Consider the following 14175-nt stretch of genomic DNA (forward strand, 5'->3'; position numbering starts at 1 on the left):
CATTCAGACAGAGCTACATCTTTGGAAGATAACTTTGGTTTTTATACACCCTTGAGTTTCCTCCCGCACACAGGGCAGGACATGAATTTGTCTTTGTAAACAGGAAGACTAGAGGTGCCCTGTTAAGCAGTACAGATCTTCCTCCGCTTATGATGGGGTTACGTCTCCATCAACTCACTGTAAGTTGAAACTATCCTAAGTCGAGATGCATTTCATGTGTCTAATCTACTGAACATGGTACCTTGGTCTAACCCACCTTAAACGTGCTCAGAATCCTTCCATAAGCCTGCTTGGGCAAAATCCCCTAACACAAAGCCTAGTTGATAATGAAGTGTTGACTATCTCATGTAAGTGGCTGAATGCTGTAATGAAAGGGAAAAACGGAATTGTTCTAAGTGTCTTGCTTGTTTGACCTTATGACCTCAGGGCCGACTGGGAGCCGCAGCTGCTGCTGCCAGCCTCAGGAGAGGGCACCAAACCGCCTATCGGTAGCCAGAGAAAAGATCCAAGTTCAAGATTCGAAGTGCGATTGATTGCTAATGAATGCATATCATTTTTGCACCACTGTAAAGTCAAGAAGTCATTAGGTCGACCCACTATAAGTTGGGGACTGTCTATACAGCAGGTATGATTTTGTGATCTTCTTCCCGACATGTAAAAATTGCCACACTTCTTTATTCTCTGTCATTCAAATTAAATCTCACCTCTTACCTAGGAAGGGTGGGAAATGGAATCCTTACCTTGGATTTGCAAAAACATTGTGAGTCTCAGGCATCTCGGAAGCACCAGGAAGGATGCTGTGGTAATTCATTCAATAACGAATGCGCATACACCGCTGCCCGTGGGCTAGAGTAGCTGTCCTCTCGGGGCATATTTTTGATGGTAGAGCAAGAAAGTAATCAAATAATCACCCAAATAATGAGACTGGCACCATGAGGAGGGGGAAAGAAATACCAGGAGAGCAATGGTAGGTTCTTTGGTCTAATAACCAAGAGGTAAATGAATCCTTTCTAGAGACAGGGTTGCCTGGTCCTACCTCTAGGATTGAAAGCCTATTGCTGGATGAGGACAGAGCTTTTAGAGTAGAGTAGACACTCTATGAAAAGTCTCTTGCCCGGGTAAAACTAGAGTAAACAGGGAAGTCTGAGCTCTTGTCTGTACAACTGGGTGATGGGAGGAGATGAAATGCCTGCTAAGTAAAGACACGGAAATATTTTTCTTCAGCAGTTTCCTTTTCATCCTAAATTCAGTGGAAACATAATGACAAGACGGGAGTCAGGTGCCCAAGATACAGTTTCATTTAGAGGTTCTCTCTGAATAAAGAGGGGAGAGTGAATTGGCCAATGAGAAATAATATTAGAGCAGATACAGGTAGAGCTGTCAGGAGGTCACTTTATTTATTCATGAATTGGCAGGATTTTGGACGGTGGCGTAGAGGGAGAAAAATTGACCAATTTAAGATGAACTTAGGAAATCACACAGAGAGAAGGTAGTGATGGATTGGAGGAACTAAGTTTCGTTAAGGACACCGAAGTTTCTGTCTTCACAACAGGATGGCTGGTGGTGCTACAAAGGGAAGTAGGAAACTCAAGAACAGAATTGTATTTGGCGGGAGAAAGATTATGAGCTTATTTATTTATCTGTTTATTTACGTATTTATTTTTGGTCTTTTTAGGGCTGCACCTGTGGCACATTGAAGTTCCCCAGCTAGGGTTATGAATCAGAGCTACAGCGGCTGGCCTACACCACAGCCACGGCAACGCGGGCTCAGAGCCACATCTGTGACTTACACCACAGCTCAGGGCAATGCAGGGTCCTTCACCCACTGAGAAAGGCCAGGGATGGAACCCACATCCTAGTGGGTACTAGTCAGGTTCATTACCACTGAGCCACAACGGGAACTCCAGGCCTTAATTTTCATCTTCTGTGTCCCCTGGGCCCATGTTCCAAGCCTGTCAGGTCCCTTGATTTCTAGCTGTAGGGCCACAGTTCTAATTATTTTGCCGGAAGCCCTCAGTGACTTCTTGGGACACAGCCTGTGAGAACTACATTGGAGAGAGGAATCGATACACAAGTCAGAGCAGGAGATAAACCCCAGACCAGGCCGACCTGGAGGAAAAAGCTGAGCGTGGGTCTCTTTCCCAGGAGGCTCACAAAGTCAGAGACTCGCATCTGTCTCTTTCCTCCGGAGACAGCTTGCCCCAGAAAGCTGACTTCTCAGAAACCACGTGTGCACGAGAAAGGACTTGACACAATTCAGAGGCCCCAACAGCAGGTTTTCTCACCCTTGTTATTCTCAGAAGCAGCAGTAACAAGTTAGGCAGCCTCGCCCCTCTCAGCTCGCTGTTCATCGCTTTGCAAGAAACACACAGAACCTGGACGTCGTGGCATCGCTCCCTCCTCCCGGGCAACATGCGCCAGAGGACATTGGGCACCAAATGCTCCATGGTGCAGGCTTTCCATGACTCCCCTGCTGCACGAGGGGCTGGAGGGGAGATGCTGGACGATGGACTTCCCTAGAGGAGGCAGCCTCCGGTCTCCCCACCAGCGGACCTTGCTCAAGCAAACATGATGAGAAATTATGTTTTCCAAAAATATAATAAGAGCGCCGGATTCACACTCTCAAAAGAGCATGTTATTTCTCACATGACCCATCTAAAGACCTCTTCGAGATCATGTCCAACTGAAACCAGCATAACCAGAGCTCACGGGTTAAACTTGAACACCTCAGCGTAGAGAATGAATCTTTTCAAAGGAATTGTTTTTGGTTGACCTGCAGTGGATTTACAATGCTGTGTTAGTGGTGGGTGTACCCCAAAGTGATTCATTTATGCCTAAATAAATACATATATATATATTCTTTTTCAGATGCTTTTCCATTATAGGTTATGACAAGATACTGAATACAGGTTCCTGTTCTGTAAGTTGGTCCTAGTCATTTTCTTCCTTAATATGTTTCACTAATTGACCAAAGGGACATACAATGGCTTTTAGATGCCAAGAGCATGATGCTGAGCCTACACCGCAGCCACAGGAACTTTTGAGACTGAAGTTCTAGGAGGACATGTCATCAAATTTACACATTCTTTCACGCGCTTGGCCCTTGTTTTATTTAAGTCCGTTTCATGGGACCCAAGCCACAGCTCATCTGACACTTATTTCCTTTGTGTCTCTGTATGCCAAACTTGCAACCTCTGCCTGGAGTCTCTGTTCCATGACATTTTGAGATCTGCTGTGAGCTTTTCCAAAGATCTTTTTTTTGTAATTGTCCCTTCTGTACGTGGACTGATTTCAAGCCGGATTCAGAAATCTTCGCTTGAAACTGTGTACTTCGTAAACATTTATACCATAGCCTCCTGATGTATTTATCGATGTTATGATGCTGTTCCGGGGGACTTGTCAAACCACGGTGTGATTCAGGGGTGGACTTTTAGGGATTTTTTATGTCAAAAGGAAGGAAAGCACAGACTGCTATGTAACATTAGTTCCATGCGATAAGAGCTACCAAGAAAGAAACCACTGCTTTTATATGAAGTTGATGAGGAGGAGTTGGAGTGTTGTCTGTGTGGCAGGGAACAGCACCCAAAGATAATACGTTTGTGCAAGAGGGCAGGATGCCAGCTGAGTGCACCGGGAGGAAAGCATCAGTGATGGCTCACATAGAGTCACGGGTGCAACACCTTTTGTTTTATATTTTCTGTCTTGTCGCAAACGTCCTACTACCTTAATGTGGCTGTCGTGGACACTGTAATTAGTTCAGCAAGCCCTCAGTCCATGGTTTGGGGTGCACGCATGAGGTTATAGATAAGGCATACAATAGACCATGAAGAGAGTCTCCTCGTTGCCGTATCCATTGTCAGCATCACGTTTTCTCATAGCCTTTGGAAGCTAATTCATTTCCTGTGCCATGTTTTACATGTTATACTGTGCATTCAGCTAGGCAATTGGAAGAGCCCAGAAAGGGAAGTCATCCATTGCCAGGAACCAGTGTTGTAAGAGATGGGGGTGGAGCGTGAGAAAGAGAGAGAGAGAGAGAGAGATGGGGGGGGGGGGCGGGGGGGGCAGAAGCCTGCAGCCTTCAAAGGAACCAGTGCTCACCAGGGCTTGTCACGGGCAATGTTACCGCAGTAAAGCCCTCGCACCTCGGTCCAGACCTTACAGAACAAGAACAATGTGGAACCCACCAGAAGATTCAGCCAGCGTGGAATATTCTCTCACGTTGTGAAAAGCTACAAGACTTTTTTACTGAGGCAGATTTGGAAACTGGGATCAGAACGCACAGCCTGTATCCTTGAGTTTTACATTCGTTCCTGGTTTATTCAACAGTCTGAGCTCATTCAAATAACTGTGTTTCCCTCCTGCCACCACTCAGCAATTTCAATGTATTTCACTGATTCCAAGACACACGTTTTATAAAATGTATTTTTTTTTTCCTGTCTTTTTTTGCCATTTCTTGGGCCGATCCCGAGGCATACAGAGGTTCCCAGGCTAGGGGTCGAATCGGAGCTGTAGCCGCCGGCCTACCCCACAGCCACAGCAACGCGGGATCGGAGCCGCATCAGTGACCTACACTGCAACTCAGGGCAACCCTGGATCGTTAACCCATTAACCCACTGAGCAAGGGCAGGGATCGAACCCGCAACCTCATGGTTCCTAGTCAGATTCGTTAACCACTGTGCCACGATGGGAACTCCTATAAAATGTATTTTAACTTGGCTGAAACCAGATGCATCTTGCCCCATATTGTGTCTCTAAGCCAATTAAAGGAAACAGCATATTGAATTTGCCTTTTCCATCTCTTAACGGTGTAGGGAAGGTTCTCCAGCTTCTCAGTTACTTTGGGATTAAACAAAAAGGTTCATTCAGCTGAGTTGAACCCTTCAACCTACACCACAGCTGCAGCATCCCTGGATCCTTAACTTACTGCACCACAGTGGGAACTCCACCAGGGTTTCTTAAAAAACCCCATTTTATCAGGAGTTCCCGTTGTGGCTCAGCGGTAATGAATCTGACTCATATCCATGAGGAGGTGGGGTTGATCCCTGGCCTTGCTCAGTGGGTGAAGGGCCTGGCGTTGCCATGAGCTGTCGTGTAGGTCGCATTTGCAGCTCAGATCCTGCATTGCTGTGGCTGTGGTTTAGGGTGGCGGCTACAGCTTCAATTTGATCCCTAGCGTGGAACCTCCATATGCCTCAGGTACAGCCCTAAGAAGACAAAAGACATACACACACACACACACACACACACACACACACACACACACACACAATTCCATTTATCAGTGGTCTGGCCACTCCCTCTCACTAGTGTCGCACATATAGACATATTTTCTCTTTCTATGCATTTTCTGCTGCTGCTCATTTAGGGCTGGTGTTGGGCCCATAGGTGATAAAATAGAGATCCTTTTGGGTGCCCTCAGGAAAGGCCAGCTGCTCAGCAGACTCCTGAGCATGGCCAGTTTGGTGGTGTCCACCTGCAAAGGGGAGCTCTGCTCTGTCCCCAGTGGCAGTGGGGCCTGCCTTCTTGCCCCCCTCCAGACACTTTCAACTCCATGACCTCAAACACCTGGCTGCCATTGCCTCCATCCTGGGAGCACCGGAATTGTGTGTGTATTCACGCAGTGCTATTTGTACATCAGGTGCTATGTCTTTTACCCTCAGTGTCTTACACACATTGTGCTACCCCAGAAGAGACCATGTCAGACAATCTTTCTTGCCGACCCTAAATGCCATTTTAACACCGTAAAACACAACACAGAATCCAACTCATTTCTTGCGAATGCATCTCGGATTTCCCTAGGTGGACGCTCTCTGCCCCCTTGCCTGAAATAAAATGAATTCTCCTATTTTCTTACTCTTTCTTCAAAGCTGTGGTCGGCAAAGCCCTTTTTAAAACGTCCCTTTAAGGCATCTGACCTCCTACGATGAGCTTGTTCAAGAGTATATTTTATTGACGTAACTCCCTTTTATTTTTATTTTTCTAAATTTTATTTATTTATTTATTTGGCCGTGCCTGTGGCAGACGGACGTTCCCGGGTGAGGGCTCGAACCTTCACCACAGCAGTGAGGAAACCAGACACTTAACCTGCTAGGCTGTCAGGGAGCTTCCATAACTACCTTCTTCAAGATTGGGTGTCACGCACTTTCTGCTTGGCCTTTAGTTTTGCCAGATATCCTGCCGTAGTAACAAGCTGGCAGAACACAACCATTTGCTTAAAGATACCCAAAGCTAACCCCCCAAAAAATTTCCATTATAAATGAAGTTTCAGAGGTAGTCAGAGGAGTTCCTGCCATGGCACCATGGATTAAGAATCCGACTGCCGTGGGGTTGCTGCAGAAGTGCAGGTTCGATCCCTGGCCCAGGGTAGTGGATTAAGGGATCTGGTGTTGCTGAAGCTTTGGTGTACATTGCAGCCGTGGCTTGGGTTCAGTCCCTGGCCCAGGAACTCCCATATGCCACAGGTATGGCCATAAAATTAAAAAAAAATAAATAAATTTAAAAAGGTAGGCTGAGGAGTTCCCGTCGTGGAAATGAATCCAATTAGGAGCCATGAGGTTGCAGGTTCAATCCCTGGCTTTGCTCAGTGGATTAAGGATCTGGCATTGTTGTGAACGAGTAGGTCACAGACACAACTTGGACCCTGTGTTGCTGTGACTGTGGTGCGGGCCAGCAGCTGCAGCTCTGATTCGACCCCTAGCCTGGGAACCTCCATATGCTGCAGGTGCAGCCTTAAAAAGCAAAAAAAAAAAAAAAAAAGGTAGTTTGAGAACTGAGTACTTAAATTTGTAACCTCTGACTCATACTTTTCCTTAGGCCTACCTCCCAAAGGGTGGTGCTGACATTCATAGCTGTTTTAATTTAAAATGCATATGCAAAAAGAAAACAATATCATTTTTAGGACATCAATGTTATATCTTTTAGAGATTAAAATTTTAGGAGTTCCCCGGTGGCTCTGGGGTTAAGGGCCTGATGTCACTGCTGTGGTTCTGGTTGCTGCTGTGGCTCAGGTTGGATCCCTGTTGTGGGAACCACAGGCCATGAGTGCAGCCAAGAAAAAAAAAATTAAGTACATAGTTAAAAAGATTGAGGAAAAAGGTGAGAAAAATGAAAGAAGAGCATAAGGTAAATAAGGAAAGAAGGTGAAACTTGGAATTGGGTTCAAAACATTGTTACTTGTTTACTTCTCAGCTGTGAGACCTTGAACAAACCTCTCTGAGCTTCATCAGTAAAATGAGGAATTATGTATCTCATCATCTATCTCAGAATGTGTTGTACAAATTAGATTATGCAATTAAAAGGCTAAGCATATTCCCATCCATGGTAAGAGACCAATAAATTATCTATTGTAATAATAATCATATAGAATCACAATCATAACAAAAGTGTTCTTATAATGTCACTATTCAGAATTTAAGATGTGGGATGATTTTCATTTGTACCAAGAAGGGGATGCAAATTTGATGCTGCAGTTCCTAGCAGCCAAATAAGAATCAAACAAGTACGTTTGTAAACATCCAAAGATATATATATTTAAATACAAGAATCCTACAATTGTGTTTCCTAACCCAGGATTTATAGTTACTACAAGGGCTCTGTCTATCTTGAAGTCCCCTCAGCATTATTTATAGTTCAAATAATAATGTCTTGTGTATGTGCATACTATGACTTTTCAGTGCGTACAGATATTGTGATAATAACACCACCTCAGGCATTCCCTTGTGGCACAGTGGGTGAAGGAACTGGCATTGTCACTGCCTTGGCTCAGGTCACTGCTGCGGTACAGGTTTGATCCCTTGCCCAGGAACTTCCACCTGCCCTGGGCACAGCCAAAATAATAATAATAATAATAATAACAACAACAACAATATCAATTCACTTTTAAATGTGTTGCTGAGTTCATAGAGGCTTTCTGCTAATATGCATTTTCCTAGTTAATGGACTTACTAAGGATACCATCAAAATCATGAAACACATTGCGTATGTATTTGTTGCCTTTTTTTTTTTTTTTTGGCTAAGCCTGTGGCATGCAAAATTTCCCCAGCCAGGGATCGAACCTGGACCACAAGAGTGCCAACACCTGATCCTTAGCCCCCTGAACCACCAGGAAACTCTTATTTGTTGTCTTTTAACCTGAAAATTTGGGAAAGTAGCTGGGAGTGTGTGTGTTAACTTTTGTGAAAGACAACTTTTAATATGATGGGTCTCTTTCCCTCAGCAGCAGCACCAAGAATTTCTCAAGTCAAGAAGCATTCATTTTTTGAAGCAGGATTTGCTGAAGTTGAAGTGACTTTCCAATTCCATCCCTGGCCCCACAGGGATATCTGTGAAAGATCTGGGGGCAAAACTGCTAAGCTCTCTGAGAGTACTTTTTGCATAGGATATAGTTGGATGGCTAAATTGTCATTATTGCTGGGTTTTGAATGCCTTCCTGGTAAATGATACTGATGGGCAAAAATAACCAGATAGCTGCTTATTTTTTCATTCGTTTGGTCATTGTAACACAAAGACAGGCATTTTAAAACTTCATTCAATTAGTATATCCTCTTACCAACCCCCGTTTGGTTTTGCTGATTCTGTGTTATCATCTTTTAGTTAAGAATGTTAGGGATTTTTTTCTTGGGGGGGGGGATATGGTGTTTTTTCATGGCAATGAATACTCCATGAGAGTTATTTTGTGGATGCTTAAAGCACATCTACCTTGAAGGGAAAATCTCTTAAAAGGCCCGCTAACTCAGCCTAATTACTTGAATTAAGGAAGTAAGATGTCTTTGCAGTGACTTTGAACAACTTTCTTGACTTCCTGTAAAGAGGACCCCTTTAGAGCATTTTGGAGAAGTTACTAAAACCGAATCTGACATCACCACCTAGCAGTTCATGTAGCTGGCGAGTGGTTCGGTCTTAGGGTAGCAGAGAAGGAAACTGCTCCCTCTCTGATAAGACGCCAGTGAAGAGTATGCCTTCATTTCTTTTATTTTTGATTTGGTTTCCCAGAGAAACACGTTCACGGAGATAACCATTATTTTGCCTTTCAGAAGGACGCATGGTGTTTCACAGGAATACGGCTGATTTCCAGATATGACCATGGATTTGTGGCTTAAACTTTTGGCATTTGGCTTCGCCTTTCTGGACGCCGCAATGTTTGTTACAGGTAAGTGCAAGGAAATTCATATTTCCTTAGGTGTTTTTTTTTTCTTTCTTTCTTTTCTTCTTCTTCTTCTTTTTTTTTTTTTTTTTTTGGTAGAAGGACATTGGTTTGAAAATAAGTTAAGGGTTGTTGACTATAGGAAACAAGCTGTAAAATGGTCAAGGCTATTGTCGCTCAGAGAGACATAGCTTGCTGTGTGACAGAATACATTGTTTCTGTTTAAAAAGGCATACATATTTGGTCAAAAAAAAATCACAATTTAAAAGACAAACATGGTCTCTCCCTATCTTGGTTTACAAACTGTTCAAGGACATTACAATGCAACGTTGTTACTTGACTTTCCAAATATACAAATATAAGTTTATGAAAGTCTGAGGAAATTTTAAAAGCAAAAGAAGTAAGGTTTGTGTTTTTAACAAAGCATGGATTTTGAAAAGTCGCAATATGGCTTTGCTTGCCTGGGAGCTCCTTTTCGGACCAGGAGTTTGCTTCCTCAAATTTTGATTATGAATACAATATTTTATTGAATACTTTGTTGTATGGTAGTTTAAAATAATACCCAGGGGTATTCAGTTAAATACTGACTTGTTGCAAATTCTTATCACAGAATATACTTTAAATCAAGGTTTGGGTTTCTCACCATAGTTTTGATGATTATTTGCTTTGAAAATTCTTACGGGGCCACCGCCCTTCCTGGGTGATGCCTAACTGTTGGAACCTTAATGAGACCAAAATACTTAAACTCTTGAGAATCATGCAAATGCTGTATTCTATAGAAAATTGGAACTGAATGTACCTCTGGTACCTATTCAAATTTGAGATCCTTTTACCCTTATGATCTATTTCATGGGTATTTCTTGAGTGGTTTCAGTTTGGGTCAGGGAGTACATTTTGGTTGTTATGTACCGTTCCTCCTTATGCTATAGTTATTTTTTTTTTTTTAATTATTGAAAGGATATTTAAAATGGTGTTGTGGGAGATTTCAAAATAAATCAAAAGAAAACCGGAAACATTATTTTTTGAAAAATTGCTTACTGTAATTCACTTTGAAATCTTTTTTTTTTTTTTTCATTTTCTGCCACTCTCCCTTCCTCTAAGAGCTAGAGCCGTAGCTACCTCCTGAGCATGCTACACTGTTCATTTACATTTTGTGTACCCAAGGACAGTAGAAAGCAGTGTGCATACTGCTGCAAAAATAGATTAAAAATGTTCATATAGGTACAGCATTTTGTCTTAGTACATGTAATGTTGATCAAGTGACCATCCCTGTAAAGTTGCTTATCATAATAAAAATAATGTATAAAGAATAATAAGTTCAATAGGGTGGTAATATTATCATAAATCAGAGCAAATTTTTATTAAAAATTATCACTCAGGAGCTGATGCAAAACATTTCTAAATGAGCAGAAAGAAATACAGAAACATTTTTTAGGTCACAGAGCAAACCACCATAAAAAATTTCAACTCAGTCTGCTAAGGATTTTTACCATAAGAAACATCTTTGAATTTATAATCTGAAGAGCGGTCTAAAGTGATCTAGAAACCTTTAAGCCAATTTTGCTGAATAGTTTCTACTATGACTAAATGGATAGATATATGTAGATTTCTTTTGAAAGGTCAAGTTTACCTGCAATTGTTTACACAAATATTGAGAGAAGACATTTTTCTAGTCTTCCTGCCACACACACTCATTTTTGGAGAAATATATAGATATATTTATCCAGGTGTGCACATCTTGTTTATCACTCTTTTTGGTCTCGAGAGAGATTTTGCGATTCAATACATAATTTTGGAAGTTATTAATGCTTCAAATTATATACTTTTCTTTATTACTGAGTTGGATTATAGGTTTTAACTTGATGTGTTAAAATTGAGTTTAGTGTTTGTAGGAAGTATGAGGCATCGCATTTACATTGTGTATTCTAAAGGCCTAAAGAAATGGAGCCAAATGGAGAGAGACAGCAATGCATACCTTGACGCACAACTCAGATGTGATATTTAATCACTTAAAAAATACAAATATGGGCAAGACCATAGTTAACTTTTGCTGGGACGGTACCGATGCTGGATTGAGTTTTGCAGGGACGTTGGTAACCTCTTTGCTGTGCCTCTTTGCCATGATGACTGGAAACCAACACTTTGTTTAAAATTTCTAAGTAATTCTAGGGGACAGTGATGGTTTTGAGAATTCAGGTTGGGGAGAGGGGTCTCTCCCTCAAATAAAGGTGTAAGGCCAGGCCAGTCTGCTGTGTCCTAACATAACAGCTATGCATACACAAGTTATATGAGTCATAACAGTTGAGTCGTTTCCTGGACGTAATTTTTCATTTTTCCATCTACTTGAAAAAGAAATAGCTCATGCTACAAACATGTACCTTCTCTTGCACCTTGTAGGTGTTCAGTACGAATGATGAATGGAACTGGATCACCCATCCTATTAAGTCTTAAATACACGACAAGGGAGAAATGTGGGGGCATGAGAGTGATTAGGTAGGGAGTTTTTGAAACATTTTCCCAGTACACATCTGCCTGGGACCGTTCACGCTGCTAGAATTTGACATGCATTTTGTTAGTGGCCCAGTAAGGGGAAGCTGGGGATCTGCCTTCTTATTCCTCACTTGCTTTAGGTAACGAAGCACTGGGTCTGCACACTCAGCTTGAGCTAAGTCTTTGCTCTGCTCTGGGCTGCATGGTTTTCTTGTATCAGTGACAAGTAACTAGTGTAAGAATATAGGTATTTCTACACTGCTTTGTACACTTACATATGCCTATAGTTATACATACATATATAGACATAGCAGTTATAAGTGTGTGTGTGTGTGTGTGTATAAAAGCTACATAATACATACATGTATATATGGGCCTGTCTATCCTCTACCTACTGGCTCTCCATCTTTGTCTGCTTTAAAAAAATGATTATTAAAAAAAATAAAAAAATAAAAAAATGATTATACTGAAATATATTTGATTTACATGGTTGCATTCAGCTTTGCTCTACAGCAAAATGATTCAGTTTGTGTGTATATATATGTATATTCTTTTCATATTCTTATTCATTATGGTTTATCTCAAGACATGAAATACAGTGCCCTGTTCTATACTGTAGGACCTTGTTGTTTATCCAGTCTAGATGTAATAGTTTGCACATATTTGTCTGTTTTTAAATATTCCGTTTCCCCCAGCCTCGGTCCTCAGCCAGTTTTACTCTTGTTTCCTGCTCTCAGACGTCCTTACCGTCACTTGTATTGATCCGGACTCTCTGTGTCCAGACTCACCCCTTGGAGGGGTGGAACCTACTCTCTTTCCTAAATTTAATCTTGTTTTGTTGTATTTAAAAAAAGAAAAGAAAAAAAAAAAGAACCGCAAGGGTGAGAGCGAATTTGAAATATACAGACCCCAAGGTCTATCATTTTACTTTTTCATAATCTCTCAGCCCCCGCTTCATCACCTTTGCCATCTTTTTCATGTGCGCCATTATCATTGTTCACATGCAATATGGGAATTGCTTCCTAATCTGTCTGAAGTCTCATCCATCTCTTTTTATGTCCTACAACTTAAACACTTAAAATAAAAGAGGGGGAAAAAAAAAACCAACAGCCACCCTCTGACACATCTCATTGTCTTGGCAGACATTCTAAACTTCTTGCCAGACCTCAGAGTCCACCAACAGGCTAGGAGCAGGGCTGGGAGCAGGGATCTTTTATGTATTTATTTTTCCTTTTTCTTTTCGGATTGACTAAAACAGAACAGGCAGGAGGTTGTTGCAACAATCGGCCTCTCTATACTTCCTTGAGACTTCTGAAGCTCTGTGCAAAGGCTATTTCCTCTCTAACCTTCTCTTCCGTCACTTTCGCCACAACATAGCTCCCCTGAAATTGTATCCTTATTATCACCTTTCCTTGGCATTCTTCACAGACTATTTCGATTGGTTGTGGTTGGCATTATTATTTGCCATCAGAGCACTGCTGCCACTGCAACCCGTCTTTTTTTGTATCACCTGTGCTTGATTTCTCACCAGGCCTGAAAAAGGAATGGGCGTTTCTTGACAAAACTGCAGATTATAATAATGGAGGAGAAGGGGGAGGATAATAAAATTTTCAGGAAAAAAAAAAAAAAAAAGAACAGGAAAAGAAGAAACATGAGATGAAAACATTAACCAGAGGCAACCTGGAAGGGTGGAGGCAGTGAAATAATTTACCAAGATTAAATAAAATAATTTAGGATGTAGATATTTATGGGCTTTGCCTTTTTTGGGTTCCTTTTTCCTTCTTTCATCTCCTTCTTTCATCCTGTATCTGGAAGGAGCCTCCTGATTTCTTAAAAATCCGTCATTGAGAGATATTCCCTTGATCTACTCTTTGGATGGTCTTGCCAGCGGCATTTCATTTGGTGGATCAGTTTTCCTTTTAGGTCCAGAGGTCCATGGGAAGGAAAGTAAGGGATGCAGAGGCGGATACTCATGGAGCCGGGAACAGGACATCCGGAGTCAGGTCCAGCCCTCTAGTACCCACATGGGCAGCGCTTAGTACAGTGCTGATAAAGAACTGTTTTCAAGGTGGAAGACAGCTCACTTTGCCAGTTGCCTAGCGTGCACACAGAAAGTCTGTGGGAGTCTGGGCATCATTTCTCACTAGCTAATGGGAGGATGACTTTCGATCTGTCTGAGTAGGTAAAGAGCAGAGATTTGCAGGCAGATGGGTGAACACACAGCGCTAATGCAGGCAACGTTGTGTGTTCAGACCACGTGTATGTACGTGACTGCTGCAGAGAAAGAAAAGTGTCATCGCCACAGACCTTTCATTTTTTTCAGTCGCCTTATGAGTTTATAGGAATTGTTAGACAGGAGAAAAGACAAGGGAAATTTAACTTAATCTCAGTTCCAACTAATTTCAATCTTGTCGAAAGAGTTTTGCTGTCAGCACAAGACACCCAAGCTCATACTTGTTGCCTCTCACCAAAGGATCAGTGTTATAAATTTTGCATACATAAAGACCGGAGCTTTATGGAAGGATGAAGAGAACAAGAAAATA

At 41.9% G+C, this 14175-nt stretch overlaps 1 protein-coding gene across 10 annotated transcripts in view; it reads left to right on the forward strand.

The window, feature by feature from the left end:
- The first annotated feature begins 8817 nt into the window (after nt 1–8817).
- PTPRC (protein tyrosine phosphatase receptor type C) overlaps nt 8818–14175 on the forward strand; it is a 118849-nt gene continuing 113491 nt past the window's right edge. For 9 of the 10 annotated variants that reach the window (XM_047754886.1, XM_047754888.1, XM_047754889.1 and 6 more), the window contains exons 1-2: nt 8818–8951; nt 9033–9148. In XM_047754886.1, the coding sequence (XP_047610842.1) occupies nt 9076–9148 (73 nt within the window). In that variant the 5' untranslated portion in view covers nt 8818–8951; nt 9033–9075. The remainder of the gene's footprint in view (nt 8952–9032; nt 9149–14175) is intronic. The other variant, XM_047754887.1, reaches the window with a different exon arrangement.

The sequence above is a fragment of the Phacochoerus africanus genome, chromosome 12 (genome assembly GCF_016906955.1).
Source record: "Phacochoerus africanus isolate WHEZ1 chromosome 12, ROS_Pafr_v1, whole genome shotgun sequence".
Classification (NCBI taxonomy): Eukaryota; Metazoa; Chordata; class Mammalia; order Artiodactyla; family Suidae; genus Phacochoerus; species Phacochoerus africanus.